Below are 22990 nucleotides of genomic sequence, written 5' to 3' on the forward strand. Positions count from 1 at the left end.
TTTCTGAGCCTGTGGCTAGGTTAGTTTGAGACGGTCTGGCCTGGCGTTGCCTGGAAGAGTGTGGAAGGATATTGCAGAACCCTGCCTCTGGGCCCTGACGAAGGCGTGGAGTACTCTGGTTGAGCAATGACACCTTGCAGCTGTGCTGTTGCACCACTTTCTCACCAACAGGAAACATTGTACCATCGCTATTGTGATTTATACTGCTATTCCGTTTGACTTTGTATTACCATGCCTGTTACTCTGACAAAACATCTGTCAAGTAGCTAATTTAGTTATCTTACCAGTGCTGTGTGTGTTGTTGCAGTTTATAGTGTGTTATTGTGTGTTGTAATACAGGTCTTGGCAGTCTATGTATTTACTCTAGAAAATGCACTAGACAAACTAACCCCAGAGTGACTGTTTGTAATGGCTTACCCTCCCAATAGGCCTAGCTAAGCATCTGTCTAAACAGTTATTCATCCTATCATGTATCCACAGACAGAGTTGGATATAGCCCAGGGGAGAAACCTTTATACTGGCTCAAAGATCATTTTGTCTCTCTTCGGACACAGCAAAGTCTTCCTTTGACATTATCAGATGTTTTTATTATCTCTGTATTGATGTAGAATCCATCTAAAGCTGCTAATTGTCATCATCATCATAACAACACCTCACTTTTCTCACAGTGCAGTCTAAACTCCTGCCTCCTGGAATGTTTCCTGTCACCTCTCTTTGTACTGCAGACCCCCAGGTGGCAGGGTTTCTCTCTCTACCTCAGACCCCCAGGTGGCAGAGATTCTCTCTGTACCTCAGACCCCCAGGTGGCAGAGATTCTCTCTGTACTGCAGACCCCCAGGTGGCAGGGATTCTCTCTGTACTGTAGACCCCCAGGTGGCAGAGATTCTCTCTGTACTGCAGACCCCCAGGTGGCAGGGATTCTCTCTGTACTGCAGACCCCCAGGTGGCAGGGATTCTCTCTGTACTGCAGACCCTCAGGTGGCAGGGATTCTCTCTGTACTGCAGACCCCCAGGTGACAGAGATTCTCTCTGTACTGCAGACCCCCAGGTGGCAGAGATTCTCTCTGTACTGCAGACCCCCAGGTGGCAGGGATTCTCTCTGTACTGCAGACCCCCAGGTGGCAGAGATTCTCTCTGTACTGCAGACCCCCAGGTGGCAGAGATTCTCTCTGTACTGCAGACCCCCAGGTGGCAGAGATTCTCTCTGTACTGTAGAGCCCCAGGTGGCAGAGATTCTCTCTGTACTGCAGACCCACAGGTGGCAGGGATTCTCTCTGTACTGCAGACCCCCAGGTGGCAGGGTTTCTCTCTGTACTGCAGACCCCCAGGTGGCAGGGATTCTCTCTGTACTGCAGACCCCCAGGTGGCAGAGATTCTCTCTGTACTGTAGACCCCCAGGTGACAGAGATTCTCTCTGTACTGCAGACCCCCAGGTGGCAGGGTTTCTCTCTGTACTGCAGACCCCCAGGTGGCAGAGATTCTCTCTGTACCTCAGACCCCCAGGTGGCAGAGATTCTCTCTGTACTGCAGACCCCCAGGTGGCAGAGATTCTTTCTGTACTTCAGACCCCCAGGTGGCAATGATTCTCTCTGTACTGCAGACCCCCAGGTGGCAGGGATTCTTTCTGTACTGCAGACCCCCAGGTGGCAGGAATTCTCTCTGTACTGCAGACCCCCAGGTGGCAGGGATTCTCTCTGTACTGCAGACCCCCAGGTGGCAGAGATTCTCTCTGTACCTCAGACCCCCAGGTGGCAGAGATTCTCTCTCTACTTCAGACCCCCAGGTGGCAGGGATTCTCTCTGTACTGCAGACCCCCAGGTGGCAGAGATTCTCTCTGTACTGCAGACCCCCAGGTGGCAGAGATTCTCTCTGTACCTCAGACCCCCAGGTGGCAGAGATTCTCTCTGTACTTCAGACCCCCAGGTGACAGAGATTCTCTCTGTACTTCAGACCCCCAGGTGGCAGAGATTCTCTCTGTACTTCAGACCCCCAGGTGGCAGAGATTCTCTCTGTACTTCAGACCCCCAGGTGGCAGGGATTCTCTCTGTACTGCAGACCCCCAGGTGGCAGGGATTCTCTCTGTACTGCAGACCCCAGGTGGCAGAGATTCTCTCTGTACTGCAGACCCCCAGGTGGCAGGGATTCTCTCTGTACTGCAGGCCCCCAGGTGGCAGGGATTCTCTCTGTACTGCAGACCCCAGGTGACAGAGATTCTCTCTGTACTGCAGACCCCCAGGTGGCAGAGATTCTCTCTGTACTGCAGACCCCCAGGTGGCAGAGATTCTCTCTGTACTGCAGACCCCCAGGTGGCAGGGTTTCTCTCTGTACTGCAGACCCCCAGGTGGCAGGGATTCTCTCTGTACTGCAGACCCCCAGGTGGCAGAGATTCTCTCTGTACTGCAGACCCCCAGGTGGCAGAGATTCTCTCTGTACTGCAGACCCCCAGGTGGCAGGGATTCTCTCTGTACTGCAGACCCCCAGGTGGCAGGGATTCTCTCTGTACTGCAGACCCCCAGGTGGCAGAGATTCTCTCTGTACTGCAGACCCCCAGGTGACAGAGATTCTCTCTGTACTTCAGACCCCCAGGTGGCAGGGATTCTCTCTGTACTGCAGACCCCCAGGTGACAGAGATTCTCTCTGTACTTCAGACCCCCAGGTGGCAGGGATTCTCTCTGTACTTCAGACCCCCAGGTGGCAGAGATTCTCTCTGTACTTCAGACCCCCAGGTGGCAGGGATTCTCTCTGTACTGCAGACCCCCAGGTGGCAGGGTTTCTCTCTGTACTGCAGACCCCCAGGTGGCAGGGATTCTCTCTGTACTGCAGACCCCCAGGTGGCAGAGATTCTCTCTGTACTGCAGACCCCCAGGTGGCAGAGATTCTCTCTGTACTGCAGACCCCCAGGTGGCAGGGATTCTCTCTGTACTGCAGACCCCCAGGTGGCAGGGACACATGAACACATGAACAGAGACATGAACACGTGACCAGAGATATGACCACATGAACAGAGACATGAACACATGAACAAAGACATGACCACATGAACAGAGACATGACCACATGAACAGAGACATGACCACATGAACAGAGACATGAACACATGAACAGAGACATGAACACATGAACAGAGACATGATCACATGAACAGAGACATGATCACATGAACAGAGACATGAACACATGAACAGAGACATGAACACATGAACACATGAACAGAGACATGAACACGTGACCAGAGATATGACCACATGAACAGAGACATGAACACATGAACAGAGACATGACCACATGAACAGAGACATGAACAGAGACATGATCACATGAACAGAGACATGAACACATGAACAGAGACATGAACAGAGACATGATCACATGAACAGAGACATGAACACATGAACAGAGACATGACCACATGAACAGAGACATGAACACATGAACAGAGACATGAACACATGAACAGAGACATGAACACATGAACAGAGACATGAACAGAGACATGACCACATGAACAGAGACATGAACACATGAACAGAGACATGACCACATGAACAGAGACATGAACAGAGACATGATCACATGAACAGAGACATGAACACATGAACAGAGACATGAACACATGAACAGAGACATGAACAGAGACATGAACACATGAACAGAGACATGATCACATGAACAGAGACATGACCACATGAACAGAGACATGACCACATGAACAGAGACATGAACACATGAACAGAGACATGAACACATGAACAGAGACATGATCACATGAACAGAGACATGAACACATGAACAGAGACATGAACACATGAACACATGAACAGAGACATGAACACGTGACCAGAGATATGACCACATGAACAGAGACATGAACACATGAACAGAGACATGACCACATGAACAGAGACATGAACAGAGACATGATCACATGAACAGAGACATGAACACATGAACAGAGACATGAACAGAGACATGATCACATGAACAGAGACATGAACACATGAACAGAGACATGACCACATGAACAGAGACATGATCACATGAACAGAGACATGATCACATGAACACATGGACAGAGATATGACCACATGAACAGAGACATGACCACATGAACAGAGACATGATCACATGAACAGAGACATGATCACATGAACAGAGACATGAACACATGAACAGAGACATGAACACATGAACAGAGACATGATCACATGAACAGAGACATGATCACATGAACAGAGACATGATCACATGAACAGAGACATGAACACATGAACAGAGACATGATCACATGAACAGAGACATGATCACATGAACAGAGACATAACCACGTGGACAGAGACATGATCACATGAACAGAGACATGAACCCATGAACAGAGACATAACCACATGGACAGAGACATGATCACATGAACAGAGACATGATCACATGAACACATGGACAGAGACATAACCACATGGACAGACATGAACACATGAACAGAGACATAAACACATGGAAATGCTCCTCCTCTCCTCAGTATAATCAGTATGCTGTAATTAGGAAGGCAGCTCAGAGTGTTTCCTGTTTTGGTCCCGCCTTCCGTCCCATAGTCCTGTCAGTTAACACCAGTGTTTCCAAGTCTGTTTTAGGGATTTGTTTTCCTGTGAGGCCTTCTTTCTCCTGGTAGTTTTAATGGGAGTAATATGTGAATGTGCACCTAGCAGTAGGACACACACCAGGGACAGGAAGAGGGAAAAACTGCCCTCCCGCCCCACACACACACACACACACACACACACACACACACACACACACACACACACACACACACACACACACACACACACACACACACACACACACACACACACACACACACACACACACACACACACACACACACGGGGGCTGGCGTCAGCTGGCAGCGCCTATTTTGGACATGATACTTTCCTGGGTGTCTATTTGTGGAATGATGGAAACAGGCTGGAATAGCAGAGAGAGGAATGGCTGTGCACTCCTGGTTTATAGTCTCTGGTAGAGACTCTGTGGAGAGACACACATGTCCACAGTACTCCACTCTAGAGAGACACAGGCTGCCACACAGCGTTGAGATTTGCAGTGGGAACACTGCCCTAGCTTTAAAGTAAATGGACAGAACAGGTTTTCATCCGGATAAATCCTTTTTCTTACAGAGGATGAATATGTTCCCACTGAATCAGAGTTATTTGAACATCTCCTGTACATTTATGCTCCTGGCCTTTTGGTGGTGTAGAAGTGTCATTTAGTTAACTTCTACTTGGTCACCATCCCGGATCCGGAAGCATCCTCATCAGTAAAAAAGCTGACTAGCATCGCCTAGCATAGCATAGTAAATAGCATAGTAAATAGCATAGTAAATACTAGCATATAAATATCATGAAATCACAAGTCCAAGACACCAAATGAAAGATACACATCTTGTGAATCCAGCCATCGTTTCAGATTTTTAAAATGTTTTACAGCGAAAACACAATATGTATTTCTATTAGCTAACCACAATAGCAAAAGACTCAACCGCATATTTTCACATTTTTTTTACTGCATAGGTAGCTATCACAAAACCGACCAAATAGAGATATAATTAGTCACTAACCAAGAAACAACTTCATAAGATGACAGTCTTATAACATGTTACACAATACATTTGTTTTGTTCGAAAAATTTGCATATTTGAGGTATAAATCATAGTTTTACATTGCAGCTACAATCAAAAATAGCACCAAAGCAGCTAGAATAATTACAGAGAGCAACGTGAAATACCTAAATACTCATCATAAAACATTTATGAAAAATACATGGTGTACAGCAAATGAAAGATAAACATCTTGTGAATCCAGCCAATATTTCAGATTTTTTAAGTGTTTTACAGCGAAAACACAATATAGCATTATATTAGCTTACCACAATAGCCAACCACACAAACGCATTTATCAGCAGCAAAAGGTAGCGATCGCAAAAACCAGCAAAAGATATTAAATTATTCACTAACCTTGACAAACTTCATCAGATGACAGTCCTATAACATCATGTTACACCATACATGTATGTTTTGTTCGAAAATGTGCATATTTAGCCGTACAAATCGTGGTTTTACAATGTGAATACGTAGCCAAACTGCACAAAATTGTCCGGAGATATTTTGTTATCTAATCAAATAACTCATCATAAACTTTACTAAAAAATACATGTTGTACAGCAAATGAAAGATACACTAGTTCTTAATGCAACCGCTGTGTTAGATTTTTTTAAATAACTTTAGTACGACATACAGCTTACGTTATAGCGAGACAGCGCCCGCCAAAACACTGGATAATAGGACTAAACATTTTCCACAGAAATACGAAATAACATCATAAATGGTTCCTACTTTTGCTGAGCTTCCATCAGAATCTTGTACAAGGAGTCCTTTGTCCAGAATAAATCGTTGTTTGGTTTTAGAATGTCCTCTTCGCCTGTCGAATTAGCAACCATAGCTAGCCATGTGGCGCAAACGTGCCCAACTTCACTTGACGCAAAGAAAAGAAAATTCCAAAACTCGCAATAAACGTTCAATAAACTGATACAACTCGGTTGAAAAAAAACTACTTTATGATGTTTTTATCACATCTATCAAATAAAATCAGAGCCGGAGATATCTAACGTGTATACCGAAAGCTTTTTAGAAGGCAATCTGGGGTTCCTTCTCGCGCCTTCGAAGACAATGACATTTCCAGTCACGTCATTCCAAAAACTCTTGTTCGGCCTCAGATCAAGCTAGACACCCCATTCCACCTCCCACTGCCTGTTGACATCTAGTGGAAGGCGTATGAAGTGCATGTATATCCATAGATTTCAGGCAAATTAATAGGAAGGCCCTGGAACAGAGCCTCGATTTCAGATTTTTCACTTCCTATCAGGAAGTTTGCTGCAAAATGAGTTGTTTTACTCACAGATATAATTCAAACGGTTTTAGAAACTTGAGAGTGTTTTCTATCCAATAGTAATAATAATATGCATATTGTACGAGCTAGAATAGAGTACGAGGCAGTTTAATTTGGGCACGATTTTTTACAAAGTGAAAATAGCCCCCCCCCCCTATTGAGAAAAGGTTTTTAAGGAGGTCAGAGCAGGAAGATGTAGGGGTGCAACTTTGTTTCTATATATACAAACAGCCTGCCCGACCGCTAGGAGGCATCTGCATGGTCCTAAAGCACCCCGTAGCCTTGTTTTGTATCACATTCCAATGATAAAACTGGAGGGGACAAAAATGACATTTCTGAATGTGGGGGGAACCCCCCGTCCCCAGTGACAGTTGCACCCCTGGTAAGATGTGATGAGTTTAGCCACATAAACAACTATCAGTCACTTTGATTTGTAAATGCTTGTGAAGTGTTTATTCAGTCGATTAAAAATGGCATAATATGGATGAGATTAATTTTATATGAGGCGGCAGGTAGCCTAGTGGTTAGAGCGTTGGACTAGTAACCGAAAGGTTGCAAGATTGAATCCCCGAGCTGACAAGGTAAAAATATGTCGTTCTGCCCATAAACAGGCAGTTAACCCACTGTTCCTTGGCTGTCATTGAAAATAAGAATTTGTTCTTAAACTTGCCTAGTTAAATAAAGGTTAAAAAATATTTATGTTTTCATATTGCAGAGTGCATGTTTCATTCCTTAATCTCCCTTGAGCAAAACACTGAGTTGCTCAACTCAGCCTGTAGCGTTTCTGACTCGGTTCCATGTGGTGGATCTCCCTGAGCACACACACGCACACGCACACGCACGCACGCGCATACACACACACACACACACACACACACACACACACACACACACACACACACACACACACACACACACACACACATATGACTTTAGCCAAACCATCTGTTTCTCTCCTGGAAGTGAGAAATCACAACATATCTCCATAAGTGATAATGTAGAAGTGTGTGTGTCAGTGGGGGCTGCTGAGGGGAGGACGGCTCATAATAATGGCTGGAATGGAGTCAATGGAGTGTTATCAATCACATTAAAGAGGTGGTTTCCATGTGGTTTAATACCATTCCATTGAATCCATTCCAGACATTATTATGAGCCATCCTCCCCTCAGCAGCCCCCACTGGTGTGTGTGCGTGTGTATGTGTCCAGTGGCACAGTGACCTCTGTCCGTTAGATGGGCCAGTTGCAAAGTCAAAATGTATTATATTGCAAAAATGACCTTTTTGTCCTTAATTGAAGGTTAGGGTTAGGCATTAGGGTTAGCATTGTGGTTGAGGTTAGGTTTAAAATCTGATTTTATGATTTTGTGGCTGTGCTAGCTAGTGACCACTCTGCAGAGCTGGTTCCAGGGCAAAATTCATTACCATAAATGCCCACCTGCATGTGAGAGAGACAGTTGAGGGAGGGTGAAATGGAATGAGAGAGTATGAGCAAGGGAGATAAAAGGAGAGAGAGAGAGAGGGAGGTAAATCAGGGATCTGTGTGAAGTCAGGGCAGTCAGACAGTCTTCTTCTCTGTCTCAGTGCTGCTCAGGCCATCTCTTTCTAGACTACTCCTACTTTTTGGATTGGATTGTTGTAGGACTGAGTGTTTGGGAAAGAGCCTGTATTTGGATAGGGCCGGGGAAGGGTGTGTTGGACTGGGAGCTTGTACTAACTAGTATTTGGACTACCGAGTCGTGTCGTATGGAGGTACAGGTTCAGAGTCAGCCACAGCCCCCCACCATCCTGGAGAATGGGGAGGCCCAGGACCCTGACCCACACCCTGCGGAGTTCAACGGTCATCGTCATGCCAACGGTGGGGAGGCAGAGCTGCCCGTCTCCAAGTCTCAGAGGAGACGCAGCGATGTCAAAGTCTACAAGGAGTTCTGTGACTTCTACGCACGCTTGTAAGTCCGGGAGCCATGATACACACACACTGGGGGAGGAGGTGTGTGTGACAGGATTGAGTGGATTGTTAGTGTGGATCTCTGAAATCACCTGTGTGATCCAAGGCATTAAGGATCTGTATAGCTTCTGAGTAGTGTACATTATTTGGTGGATTAAACCCACTCAGTTGATTAAGGGTTTAGAGTTATCACATTTGACTGTGGTTGACCTTTGTTTGTATTGCTTGCTGTTTGGGGTTTTATGCTGGGTTTCTGTACAGCACTTTGTGACATCTGCTGATGTAAAAAGGGCTTTATAAATACATTTGATTGATTGATAAATGCTTGTTGGAAATGTGAAGAATTTGAAGAATTCTGGTATTAGAAACAGTTTGATTATTGGGAACAATTCTGGTATTAGGAACAGTTTGATGATTAGGAACACTTCTGGTATTATGAACAGTTTGATGATTAGGAACAATTCTGGTTTTGGGATGTGAAGAATTCTGGTATTATGAACAGTTTGATGATTAGGAACACTTCTGGTATTATGAACAGTTTGATGATTAGAAACAGTTCGATGTCTGAACTCTATAGAGTTATTTGACATGAATAGACTATTGGCTGTTTTCTGCTACAGTGCATGCTGTCATGGTGTGGTAGTAGACAGTGGCTCAGAGACCCTGGACTATTTTAGTGTGGGGGAAGTGTATTATGCAAAGTGAAATATGCTGGCAGGCATGAGAACTCTGTGTCATGAAGGGATCTATGGGATGAGGGCAGGCTAAATATATGTGAGCTTTATGTTGTCGCCCTGTGGATAGTTAGAATGGATGTTACTCATATTATGGGAGTCATTGAGGGTAATGTTATCAGCATTATAAGTATAGTCACTGAAAATATGTCACATTTGAAGTCTCCAGTCTCAAGGAAAATGTCTGGAATGCTAATCATTAGCAAGGCAAGAAGGAGAGTCACACAGTTTGAAACTTTGACTTATTCAGAGAGGTTAAGTCTGATCTTTAGATGCCTCGGGTACTCTAGCACAGACCATACCGTTTCTTTCAACCCTTGGGGCCGAACTAATACTCCAGTAGGTAAATAAAGCAGAAGCCTTGACTTCTGTCAGTGGCTCAGATATGTGATGACAACCTGGTCCTTTTATAGACATAAGCACTAGAGACAACATGGGGAGGGTCAGAAGTTCAAAACCCTGTGCAACTTTATGATACATCTGTCTCTCCCTCCCTCCCTCTCTCTCCCTCTCCTCCCTCTTTCTGTCTCTCCCTCCCTCCCTCTCTCTCCTTCTCCCTCCCTCTTTCTGTCTCTCCCTCCCCCTCTCTCTCTGTCTCTCCCTCCCTCTCTCTCTCTCCCTCCCTCTTTCTGTCTCTCCCTCCCTCTTTCTCTCTCTCCCTCTCCCTCCCTCTTTCTGTCTCTCCCTCCCCCCCTCTCTCTGTCTCCCCCCCCTCTCTCTCTGTCTCTCCCTCCCTCCCTCTCTCTCCCTCTCCCTCCCTCTTTCTGTCTCTCCCTCCCCCCCTCTCTCTGTCTCTCTCTCCCTCCCTCTGTCTCTCCCTCCCTCTTTCTGTCTCCCCCCCTCTCTCTCTGTCTCTCCCTCCCTCTCTCTGTCTCTCCCTCCCTCTCTCTCTCTCTCCCTCTCTCCCTCCTTCTCTCTGTCTCCCTCTCTCTCTCCCTCTCTCTCTGTCTCTCCCTCCCTCTCTCTGTCTCTCCCTCCCTCTCTCTGTCTCTCCCTCCCTCTCTGTCTCTCCCTCCCTCTCTGTCTCTCCCTCCCTCTCTGTCTCTGTCTCTGCCTCTCTCTCCCTCTCTCTTTCTCTTCCTCCCTCTCTCTGTCTCTCCCCCCCTCTCTCTTTCCCTATGAAACAAACTCACTAAGTTAGTGATGAACAGTTTTGGGGGAAACGACCAATCACCTCACACTGGAAGAAGTTAAGCAACACTAAAGCTACCCATATACAAATATAGTTTACTGAAATGAAGCTACTTTCAAAGGAAGTTCACTACATCCAAACTACCTTGTGAAAAAAATGTCACATCTAAATCTGAAATGTCATAGACTACAAATTGCAAAAATAGATCACTCTGGAGTCAGATGTGTAATTTAGCCTATTAAACACAAAAACGGTTTCTTGTGTGAATTGTGCGGTTTTAATGTCAAAAAAGAGTTCTTGCCTACTTCACCAATATTTTATTAAAATGTTTGCTAAAAAAGTAGTATGTAGTTCCAGTAGTTAGCTACACCACTACATGATAAAAAAAGACTACCAAGATTTGAATCTAGTTCAACTACCACCAAGCTACAGCAGAATGTAATGAAATGACTAGTTGAACTACATGTAGTTAGCTACTCCCCAACACTGATCATGAAGTATTTACCAACCAGCTCAGCACCTCCTTCATAGTCTTTCTGTCTTCCTGTCTCTGGGGGAAATGCTTGAAGCTTGTGTCATTTCCTACTAGCAGAGCCAGAAAAGGGCTTCTGAATCCTTCCTTTTGTCTGATGTCACACCAGGGTCCTGACAATATGGCCCCTAATATGTTCATACATTACACCAGACAGTGTGATGAGAGCTGTAGAGTATCTTGATGGAACCTCTGCATTGATTCCACATCTTGTGCCAATACGTTCTATGTGCTCTGGAATGTAGTGACTTACTGTAAATCAGATCAATTCAAACTTTATTTCTCACATAAAACAGGTGTAGACCTTGCCGTGATATGCTTAATTACAAGCCCTTAACAACCACTGCAGTTAAGAAAATATTTACCAAATAAACTAAAGTAAAAAATAATAAAAAGTAACACAATAAAATAACAATAACGAGGCTATTTACGGGGGGTACCGGTACCGAGTCAATGTGCGAGGTCATTTGTACAAGTAGGTAGGGGTAAAGTGACTATGCATAGATAATAAACAGCGAGTAGCAGCAGTGTAAAAACAAAATATTTACTAATTAAACTAAAGTAAAAAAATCTCATCTAAATGTAACACAAGAAAAGTACGTAACAATAACGAGGCTATATACAGGGGGTACCGGTACCTAGTCAATGTGCAGCGGTATATACAGGGGGTACCGGTACCGAGTCAATGTGCAGCGGTATATACAGGGGGTACCGGTACCTAGTCAATGTGCAGCGGTATATACAGGGGGTACCGGTACCGAGTCAATGTGCAAGGTATATACAGGGGATACCGGTACCGAGTCAATGTGCAGCGGTATATACAGGGGGTACCGGTACCTAGTCAATGTGCAGCGGTATATACAGGGGGTACCGGTACCGAGTCAATGTACAAGGTATATACAGGGGGTACCGGTACCGAGTCAATGTGCAGCGGTATATACAGGGGGTACCGGTACCGAGTCAATGTGCAGCGGTATATACAGGGGGTACCGGTACCTAGTCGATGTGCAGCGGTATATACAGGGGGTACCGGTACCTAGTCAATGTGCAGCGGTATATACAGGGGGTACCGGTACCTAGTCGATGTGCAAGGTATATACAGGGGGTACCGGTACCGAGTCAATGTGCAAGGTATATACAGGGGGTACCGGTACCGAGTCAATGTGCAGCGGTATATACAGGGGGTACCGGTACCTAGTCGATGTGCAGCGGTATATACAGGGGGTACCGGCACCTAGTCAATGTGCAGCGGTATATACAGGGGGTACCGGTACCTAGTCAATGTGCAGCGGTATATACAGGGGGTACCGGTACCTAGTCAATGTGCAGCGGTATATACAGGGGGTACCGGTACTTAGTCAATGTGCAGCGGTATATACAGGGGGTACCGGTCCTGAGTCAATGTGCAGGGTATATACAGGGGGTACCGGTACCTAGTCAATGTGCAGGGTATATACAGGGGGTACCGGTACCGAGTCAATGTGCAGGGTATATACAGGGGGTACTGGTACCGAGTCAATGTGCAGGGTATATACAGGGGGTACCGGTACCGAGTCAATGTGCAGGGTATATACAGGGGGTACCGGTACCTAGTCAATGTGCAGGGGTACAGGTTAGATGAGGTCATTTGTAAAGTGACTATGGATAGATAATTAACAGAGAGGGGAGGGGGGGGGGGGGTCAATGAAAATAGTCCGGGTGGCCATTTGATTAATTGTTCAGCAGTCTTATGGCTTGGGGGTAGAAGCTGTTAAGGAGCCTTTTGGTCCTAGACGTGGTGCTCTGGTACCGCTTACCGTGAGGTAGCAGAGAGAACAGTTTATGACTTGGGTGACTGGAGTCTTTGACATCTTTTTGGGGCTTTCCTCTGACACTGCCTAGTATATAGGTCCTGGATGGCAGGAAGCTTGGCCCCAGTGATGCAACTGGTCAGGATGCTCTTGATCGTGCAGCTGTAGAACCTTGAGGATCTGGGGACCCATGCCAAATCTTTTCAGTCTCCTGAGGGGGAAAAGGTGTTGTCGTGCCCTCTTCACGACTGTTTTGGTGTGTTTGGACCATGATAGTTCGTTGGTGGTCTGTAGTGTTGATCCTGCTCTAGGATGTACAGCTACTAGGCTGTATGATGAGGGAGGAAGGTTACAGTAGATAGACACCTCACCTTTTCTTCACCCATTCTTCTGTCTATCTGAGGGGGAGAGCAGTGCCGTGTGTGTGTGTGTGTGTGTGTGTGTGTGTGTGTGTGTGTGTGTGTGTGTGTGTGTGTGTGTGTGTGTGTGTGTGTGTGTGTGTGTGTGTGTGTGTGTGTGTGTGTGTGTGTGTGTGTGTGTGTGTGTGTGTGTGTGTCACTTTACCCTGCCTTCATGTACATATCTACCTCAAATGCCTTATTATTTTCTATCCTGATATGAGTGTGTGAGCGTGTGTGTTTGTCTCCTGGGCACACATTGGATTTCTGACCTTTGAAAAAAGCAGCCCGCTTCCCTCCCTTCTCTTCTCTTTTTCTCTCTCTTCATTACATCAGGTCTGACTAATAAACAACACACTGTTTGGAGAGACCGCTCCCTTACTGTCACTGAAAAAACATTGGTATCCATTGACATGAACTTGGGCTTGAGTTTGTGTGAGACAGGGAGTAGCAGCCCTCCCTGTAGCTCTGAGATTGGATAGCGTGATGCCCTTATTTGAACTAATTTTCTCTCCTCTCCTCCTTGCACACACATACTGTACACACAAAGTGTCTCTCACATACCCTTCGCTATGGCTGCATGTTGTCATTTAAACAGCTTATGAACCTGATGTTCCTGGTTCAGGAAGACCAGGTTCATAAGGGGGGACACAGGCTAGAGCTGCCGCTTTCAAGGAGCGGGACTCTAATCCGGACGCTTATAAGTAGTCCCGCTATGCCCTCAGACGAACCATCAAACAGGCAAAGTGTCAATACAGGACTAAGATTGAATCCTACTACACCTGATCTGACGCTCGTCGGATGTGGCAAACTATTACAGACTACAAAGGGAAACCCAGCCATGAGCTACCCAGTGACGCGAGCCTACCAGATGGGCTAAATGCCTTTTTACGCTCGCTTTCGAGGCAAGCAACACTGAAGCATGCATGAGAGCATCAGCTGTTCCGGACGACTGTGTGATCACGCTCTCCGTAGCCGATGTAAGCAAGACATTTAAACAGTCAACATTCACAAGGCCGCAGGGGTAGGCGGATTACCAGGACATGTACTCAGAGCATGCGATGACCAACTGGCAAGAGTCTTCACTGATATTTTCAACCTCTCCCTGAATGAGTCTGTAGTACCTACATGTTTCAAGCAGACCACCATAGTCCCTGTGCCCAAGAATGCGAAGGTAACCTGCCTAAATGACTACCGCCCATAGCACTTACGTCGGTAGCAATGAAGTGCTTTGAAAGTCTGGTCATGTCTCACATTAACATCATTATCCCGGAAAACCCTAGACCCACTCCAATTTGCATGCCTCCCCAACGCAATCTCAATTGTACACCACACTGCCCGATCCCACCTGGACAAAAGGATCACCTATGTGAGAATGCTGTTCATAGACTACAGCTCAGTTCAACACCATAGTGCCCACTAAGCTCATAACTGAGCTAAAGACCCAGGGATTAAACACCTCGCTCTGCAACTGGATCCTGGACTTGCTGGCGGGCCGCCCCCAGTTGGTAAGGTTAGGTAACAACACATCCGCCACACTGATCTTCTACACGGGGGCCCCTCAGGGGTGCGTGCTTAGTCCCCTCTTGTACTCCCTGTTCACCCACGACTGCGTGGCCACAACAGGGGTAGGCCTGATCACCAACAACGATGAGACAGCCTATAGGAAGGAGGTCAGAGATCTGGCAGTGTGGTGCCAGGACAACAACGTCTCCCTCAACGTGAGCAAGACAAAGGAGATGATCGTGGACTACAGGAAAAGGAGAGCCGAACACTCCCCCATTCTCATCGGCGTGGCTGTAGTGGAGCGGGTCGAGAGTGTCAAGTTCCTTAGGGTCCGCATCTCCAACAAACTATCCTGGTCCAAACACACCAAGACAGTCGTGAAAAGGGCACGACAGCGCCTTTTCCCCCTCAGGAGACTGAAAAGATTTGGCATGCGTCCCCAGATCCTCAAAGTTCTACAGCTGCACCATCGAGAGCACCCTGACGGGTTGTATCATCGTCTGGTATGGCAACTACTCCGCATCCGGCCGCAAGGCGCTACAGAGGGTAGTGCATACAGCCCAGTGCATACAGCCCAGGGCCAAGCTTCCTGCCGTCCAGGACCTATATAAAAGGCGGTGTCAGAGGAAGGCCCCAAACATTGTAAAAGACTCCAGTCACCCAAGTCATAGACTGTTCACTCTGCTACCGCACAACAAGCGGTACCGGAGCACCAAGTCTAGGTCCATAAGGCTCAACAGACTGGTGAACAATTAATCAAATGCTATTTGCATTGATGCTGACCCCCCCCCCCCCCCCCCCCGCCTTTGTTTTTACACTGCTGCTTCTCGCTGTTTATTATTTATGCAAGGTTACTTTACCCCTACCTACATGTACAAATTACCTTGACTAACCTGTACCCCTGCACATTGACTCGGTACCGGTACCCCCTGTATATTAAGGGATCCTGAGTAACGCAGCGGTCTAAGGCACTGCATCGCAGTACTTGAGGCGTCACTACAGACCCAGGTTCGATCCCGGACTATATCACAACCGGCCGTGATCGGGAATCCCATAGGGCGGCGCACAATTGGCCCTGCGTCATCCGGGTTAGGGGAAGTTTGGCTGGGGTAGACCATCATTGTAAATAAGAATTTGTTCTTAACTGACTTGCCTAGTTAACTTCTTTGGGGTAGGGGGCAGTATTTTCACGTCCGGAGGAAAATTGTGCCCAGAGTAAACGGCCTGCTACTCAGCCATAAAAGCTAGAATATGCATATTATTAGTATATTTGGATAGAAAGCACTCTGAAGTTTCTAAAACTGTTTGAATGATGTCTGTGAGTATAATAGAACTCATATGGCAGGCAAAAACCTGAGAAAAAATCCAACCCGGAAGTGGGAAATCTGAGGTTGGTCGATTTTCAACTCAGCTCCTATTGAAGATACAGTGGGATATTGGTAATGTTGCACTTCCTAAGGCTTCCACTAGATGCCAACAGTCTTTATAACCTTGTCTGATGCTTCTACTGTGAGGTGGGGCCGAATGAGAGGGGATTGAGTAAGGTCTGCCATGAGCTGAACATGTTCATCTTCTGAAGAAAAAGGAATTCTCTGGTTGGAAGATTATTGGAGAATTATGTTAAAAACATCCTAAAGATTGATTCAATACTTCGTTTGTCATGTTTTTACGGACTGTAATATAACTTTTTAAACTTTTTATCCGTACTTTCCGTTGGACTTGCCCGCGCGTCGTGAGTTTGGAAAGTGTACTGAACGCTAGAACAACAAGGAGGAATTTGGACATAAATGATGGACATTATCGAACAAAACAAACTTTTATTGTGGAACTGGGATTCCTGGGAGTGCATTCTGATGAAGATCATCAAAGGTAAGTGAATGTTTATAATGTTATTTCTGACTTCTGTTGACTGCACAATATGGCGGATATATTTTTGTCTTGATTTTTGCTCTGAGTGCCGACCTCAGATTATTGCATGGTTTGCTTTTTCCGTAAAGCTTTTTGGAAATCTGACACAGCAGTTGCATTAAATAAACGTTAAATGAAAAAAATATAGCCTCATTATTGTTAGTTTATTGTGTTACTTAAAAAAAGTAACTCTATTTTCATAAAACGGCATTGTTGGATAAAGGCTTGTAAGTAAGCATTTCACGGTATTCGGAGCATTTGACAAAGACATTTGGATTTGATTAGATTTGACACACACTGTCAGTGTACATCTCAGTTAATGTGTTAATCCATAACAGATGGGAGGGTGCTTCTCCAATGAAAACCAAACATTTAGATTTCCCAGATTCTGTGTCTGAAGCTATGATAGGCCGGCTTGGACCAAAGCCCACACTAGAAGGTTTAGTGGGAGTTGGCCTGAGAATCCTTACGTGTGTGCCTGTATGTGTATGAGGGAATGTGTCAGCTCTCTTCACTCATTTACCCACCCTGATCTCCAAACCCTGAATACAGCCTCCAGCTGGGTGTGTTGTGTAAAGAGAGACACTATTACTTCTGTGCGTTGGGTGATGATGTGCCTCAGCCGTGGTGTGGCTTGCCAATAGGGGTCAACACTGTGTTCCTTGTGACGTTACTCACTCTATGACCGGTTCTTTCCCTTTTTAGAAAAAATAAAAAGAATACTGAATGTAAACTCTCCTCTCTCTCTCCTCTCTCTCCTCTCTCTCCCCTCTCAGCAACATGGCCAGTGCCCTGGCCAATGCGATGTGTGAGCGCTGTAAGAGTGGCTTTGCCCCGGCGGAGAAGATCGTCAACAGTAACGGGGAGCTGTACCATGAGGGATGCTTCGTCTGTGCTCAGTGCTTCCAACAATTCCCTGAGGGTCTCTTCTATGAGGTGACGTTCACTTACTGTACCCCTCTTACCATCAGACACGCTCTCCTCTCTCCCGCTCTACCAATTCAATGGGCTTTTATTGGCATGGGAAACATATGTTTACATTGCCAAAGCAAACGGAATAGACAATAAACAAAAGGGAAATAAACAATAAAAATATTAGTAAACTTTTCCCTCACAAAGGTTTTAAAAGAATATAGACATTTCAAATGTTATATTATTGTCTATGTACAGTGTTGTAACAATGGGCAAGTAGTTGAAGTATGAAAGGGAAGATAATAAACAGATAAATATAGGTGGTATTTACAAAGTTGTCTGTGCACCACTGGTTTCCCTTTACTCATAGCAACGGGCCACACATCTTGCTGCTCTGACTGCGCACTGCAGTATTTCACCAGATATGGGAGTTTATCAATGCTTGATTTGTTTTCAAATTCTTTGTTGGTCTGTGTGAGCTGTTGGAAATATGTCTCTGATATGGTCATACATTTGGCAGGAGGTTAGGAAGTGCAACTCAGTTTCCACCTCATTTTGTGGGCAGTGGGCACATAGCTGATCCTCTTGAGAGCCAGGTCTGCCTGTGACAGACTCTCTCAGTAGCACATGAGTCTGTACATAGTCAAGGATTTTTTAAATGTAGGGTTAGTCACAGTGGTCAGGTATGTACTCTCTGTTTAGGGCCAGATAGCATTCCAATTTGCTCTGTTTTTGGTTGATTCTTTCCAGCATGCCAAATAGTTATCTTTTTGTTTTCTTATTGGTTGGGTCTAAATGGGTTTCTGTCCTGGGGCTCTGTGGGGTCTGTTTGTGTTTGTGAACAGAGCCCCAGAACCAGCTGGCTGAGGGGACTCTTCTCTAGGTTCATCTCTCTGTAGGTGAGGGCTTTGTGGTGGTATGTGTGGGCATCGCTTCCTTTTAGGTGGATGCAGAATTTAACAGCTCTTTTCTGGATTTTGATAACTAGTGGGTATAGTCCTAATTCTGCTCGGCTTGCATTGTTTGGGGTTTTGCTTGGTTCTTTGTCCTATTTTGTGAATTATTGGTTGGTGAGTGGACCCTAGACCTCACCACCATAGAAGGCAATGGGTTTGATAACTGATTGAAGTATTTTTAGCCAGATCCTAATTGGGATGTTGAGTTTTATGTTCCTTTTGATGGCAAAGAAGGCCCTTCTGTCTACCATCTTGCCTTGTCTCTTAGATCGTTCACAGCCTTGTGGAAGTTACCTGTGGTGTTGATGTTTAGGCCGAGGTAGGTGTAATTCTTTGTGTGCTCTAGGGCAACTGTGTCTAAATAGAATGTGTATTCGTGGTCTTAGCTACAAATTGATTCTAAATCTTTTTTTTAAATAAACAATGCATGAGAAAATGTTGCTTTTGTTTTGTTTGTCAATAAGGGTGTGCAGGGTGTATACGTGGTCTGTTTAGCGTTATTTTGGTAAGAAGCCAATTTGACATTTGCTCAGGACATTGTTTTCACTGAGGAAATGTTGGAGTCTGCTGTTGATGATACTGCAGAGGAAATTTCCGAGATTGCTGCTGACACATATTCCAAGGTACTTATTGGGGTCACGTTTGTCTCCACTGTTGTGGATGATGTGATCCTGCCTTGGTTCCAAATATTAGGGAAGATGCCAGAGCTGAGGATAAAGAGTTTAAGAATAGCCCATTTGAATTTGTGGTCTGTATATTTTATCATTTCATTTAGCATACCATCAACACCACAGGCCTTTTTGGGTTGGACGGTTTGTATTTTGTCCTCCAATGTAATTGGAGAATACTGTGGGTTCTGGTATTCTTTAATAGCTGATTCTAAGTTTGGTAAATTATCATGTATATGTTTTTGCTCTTGGTTCTTTGACATACAGTGGGGAGAACAAGTATTTGATACACTGCCGATTTTGCAGGTTTTCCTACTTACAAAGCATGTAGAGGTCTGTCATTTTTATCATAGGTATATGCAAATTATTTACTTAAAAATCATACACTGTGATTTTCTGGATTTTTGTTTTAGATTCCGTCTATCACAGTTGAAGTGTACCTATGATAAAAATTACAGACCTCTACATACTTTGTAAGTAGGAAAACCTGCAAAATCGGCAGTGTATCAAATACTTGTTCTCCCCACTGTATGTCCGAAAAGGTTGGAGAAGTGATTTATCCATACATCTCCATTTTGGATAGATAGCTCTTCATGTTATTGTTTGTTCAGTGTGTTCCACCATCAGACCTTCTCTCCCTCTCTACTATCAAACCCTCTCTCCTCTATCCCTCTCTACCATCAGACCCTCTCCCCTCTCTCCCTCTCTACCATCAAACCCTCTCTCCTCTATCCCTCTCTACCATCAGACCCTCTCCCCTCTCTACCATCAAACCCTCTCTCCCTCTCTCCCATCAGAGCCTCTCTCCTCTATCCCTCTCTACCATCAGACCCTCTCCCCTCTCTACCATCAAACCCTCTCTCCCTCTCTCCCATCAAACCCTCTCTCCCTCTCTCCCTCTCCACCATCAGACCTTCTCTCCCTCTCTACCATCAGAGCCTCTCTCCTCTCTCCCTCTCTCCCATCAGAGCCTCTCTCCCTCTCTCCCATCAGACCCTCTCTCCTCTATCCCTCTTTACCATCAGACCCTATCCCCTCTCTCCCTCTCTTGCATCAGACCCTCTCTCCTCTATCCCTCTCTACCATCAGACCCTCTCTCCTCTCTCCCTCTCTACCATCAGACCCTCTCTCCTCTATCCCTCTCTATCATCAGACCCTCTCCCCTCTCTCCCTCTCTTGCATCAGACCCTCTTTCCTCTCCCTCTCTACCATCAGACCCCTCTCTCCCTCTCTACCATCAGACCCTCTCTCCTCTCTCCCTCTCTACCATCAGACCCTCTCTCCTCTCTCCCTCTCTACTATCAGACCCTCTCTCCTCTCTCCCTCTCTACTATCAGACCCTCTCTCCTCTCTCCCTCTCTACCATCAGACCCTTCTCTCCTCTCTCCCTCTTTACTATCAGACCCTCTCTCCTCTCTCCCTCTCTACCATCAGACCCTCTCTCCTCTCTCCCTCTCTACCATCATACCCTCTCTCCTCACTCCCTCTCTACCATCAGACCCTCTCTCCTCTCTCCCTCTCTACCATCAGACCCTCTCCCCTCTCTCCCTCTCTACTATCAGACCCTCTCTCCTCTCTCCCTCTCTACCATCAGACCCTCTCTCCTCTCTCCCTCTCTACTATCAGACCCTTCTCCTCTCTCCCTCTCTACCATCAGACCCTTTTCCTCTCTCCCTCTCTACCATCAGACCCTCTCTCCCTCTCTACCATCAGACCCTTCTCTCCTCTCTACCATCAGACCCTCTCTCCCTCTCTACCATCAGACCCTCTCTCCCTCTCTACCATCAGACCCTTCTCTCCTCTCTCCCTCTCTACCATCAGACCCTCTCTCCCTCTCTACCATCAGACCCTCTCTCCTCTCTCCCTCTCTACTATCAGACCCTTCTCCTCTCTCCCTCTCTACCATCAGACCCTCGCTCCTCTCTCCCTCTCTACCATCAGACCCTCTCTCCTCTCTCCCGCTCTACTATCAGACCCTCTCTCCTCTCTCCCTCTCTACCATCAGACCCTCTCTCCTCTCTCCCTCTCTACCATCAGACCCTTCTCCTCTCTCCCTCTCTCCAATCAGACCCTTCTTTCCTCTCTACCATCAGACCCTCTCTCCTCTCTCCTCTCTACTATCAGACCCTTCTCCTCTCTCCCTCTCTACCATCAGACCCTCTCTCCTCTCTCCCTCTCTACTATCAGACCCTTCTCCTCTCTCCCTCTCTACCATCAGACCCTTTTCCTCTCTCCCTCTCTACCATCAGACCCTCTCTCCCTCTCTACCATCAGACCCTTCTCTCCTCTCTACCATCAGACCCTCTCTCCCTCTCTACCATCAGACCCTCTCTCCCTCTCTACCATCAGACCCTTCTCTCCTCTCTCCCTCTCTACCATCAGACCCTCTCTCCCTCTCTACCATCAGACCCTCTCTCCTCTCTCCCTCTCTACTATCAGACCCTTCTCCTCTCTCCCTCTCTACCATCAGACCCTCGCTCCTCTCTCCCTCTCTACCATCAGACCCTCTCTCCTCTCTCCCGCTCTACTATCAGACCCTCTCTCCTCTCTCCCTCTCTACCATCAGACCCTCTCTCCTCTCTCCCTCTCTACCATCAGACCCTTCTCCTCTCTCCCTCTCTCCAATCAGACCCTTCTTTCCTCTCTACCATCAGACCCTCTCTCCTCTCTCCTCTCTACTATCAGACCCTTCTCCTCTCTCCCTCTCTACCATCAGACCCTCTCTCCTCTATCCTCTCTCCAATCAGACCTTCTCTCTCCCTCTCTACCATCAGACCCTCTCTCCTCTATCCTCTCTCCAATCAGACCTTCTCTCTCCCTCTCTATCATCAGACCCTCTCTCCCTCTCTACCATCAGACCCTTCTCTCCTCTCTACCATCAGACCCTCTCTCCTCTCTCCCTCTCTACCATCAGACCCTTCTCCTCTCTCCCTCTCTACCATCAGACCCTCTCTCCTCTCTCCCTCTCTACCATCAGACCCTCTCTCCTCTATCCTCTCTCCAATCAGACCCTTCTCTCCTCTCTACCATCAGACCCTCTCTCCTCTCTACCATCAGACCCTCTCTCCTCACTCCCTCTCTACCATCAGACCCTCTCTCCTCTCTACCATCAGACCCTCTCTCCCTCTCTACCATCAGACCCTCTCTCCTCTCTCCCTCTCTACCATCAGACCCTCTCTCCTCTCTACCATCAGACCCTCTCTCCCTCTCTACCATCAGACCCTCTCTCCCTCTCTACCATCAGACCCTCTCTCCTCTTTCCCTCTCTACTATCAGACCCTTCTCTCCTCTCGCCCTCTCTCCCTCTTTACTATCAGACCCTCTCTCCTCTCTCCCTCTCTACCATCAGACCCTCTCTCCTCTCTCCCTCTCTACCATCAGACCTTCTCTCTCCCTCTCTACCATCAGACCTTCTCTCCCTCTCTACCATCAGACCCTCTCTCCTCTCTACAATCAGACCCTCTCTCCCTCTCTACAATCAGACCCTCTCTCCTCTCTACCATCAGACCCTCTCTCCTCTCTACAATCAGACCCTCTCTCCCTCTCTACAATCAGACCCTCTCTCCTCTCTA

General features: G+C 46.5%; 1 protein-coding gene across 6 annotated transcripts in view; it reads left to right on the forward strand.

Annotated features, from left to right (window-relative positions):
- Positions 1 to 22990, forward strand: part of LOC129816490 (LIM and senescent cell antigen-like-containing domain protein 1) — a 74286-nt gene that overhangs the window by 28237 nt on the left and 23059 nt on the right. For 4 of the 6 annotated variants that reach the window (XM_055871035.1, XM_055871037.1, XM_055871036.1 and 1 more), the window contains exon 2: positions 17659 to 17818. In XM_055871035.1, the coding sequence (XP_055727010.1) occupies positions 17659 to 17818 (160 nt within the window). Of the gene's footprint in view, positions 1 to 8482; positions 8884 to 17658; positions 17819 to 22990 lie in introns of those variants that run through there. The other 2 variants (XM_055871033.1, XM_055871032.1) reach the window with 1 other exon arrangement.

Source organism: Salvelinus fontinalis, chromosome 19 (genome assembly GCF_029448725.1).
Source record: "Salvelinus fontinalis isolate EN_2023a chromosome 19, ASM2944872v1, whole genome shotgun sequence".
NCBI classification, from domain to species: domain Eukaryota; kingdom Metazoa; phylum Chordata; class Actinopteri; order Salmoniformes; family Salmonidae; genus Salvelinus; species Salvelinus fontinalis.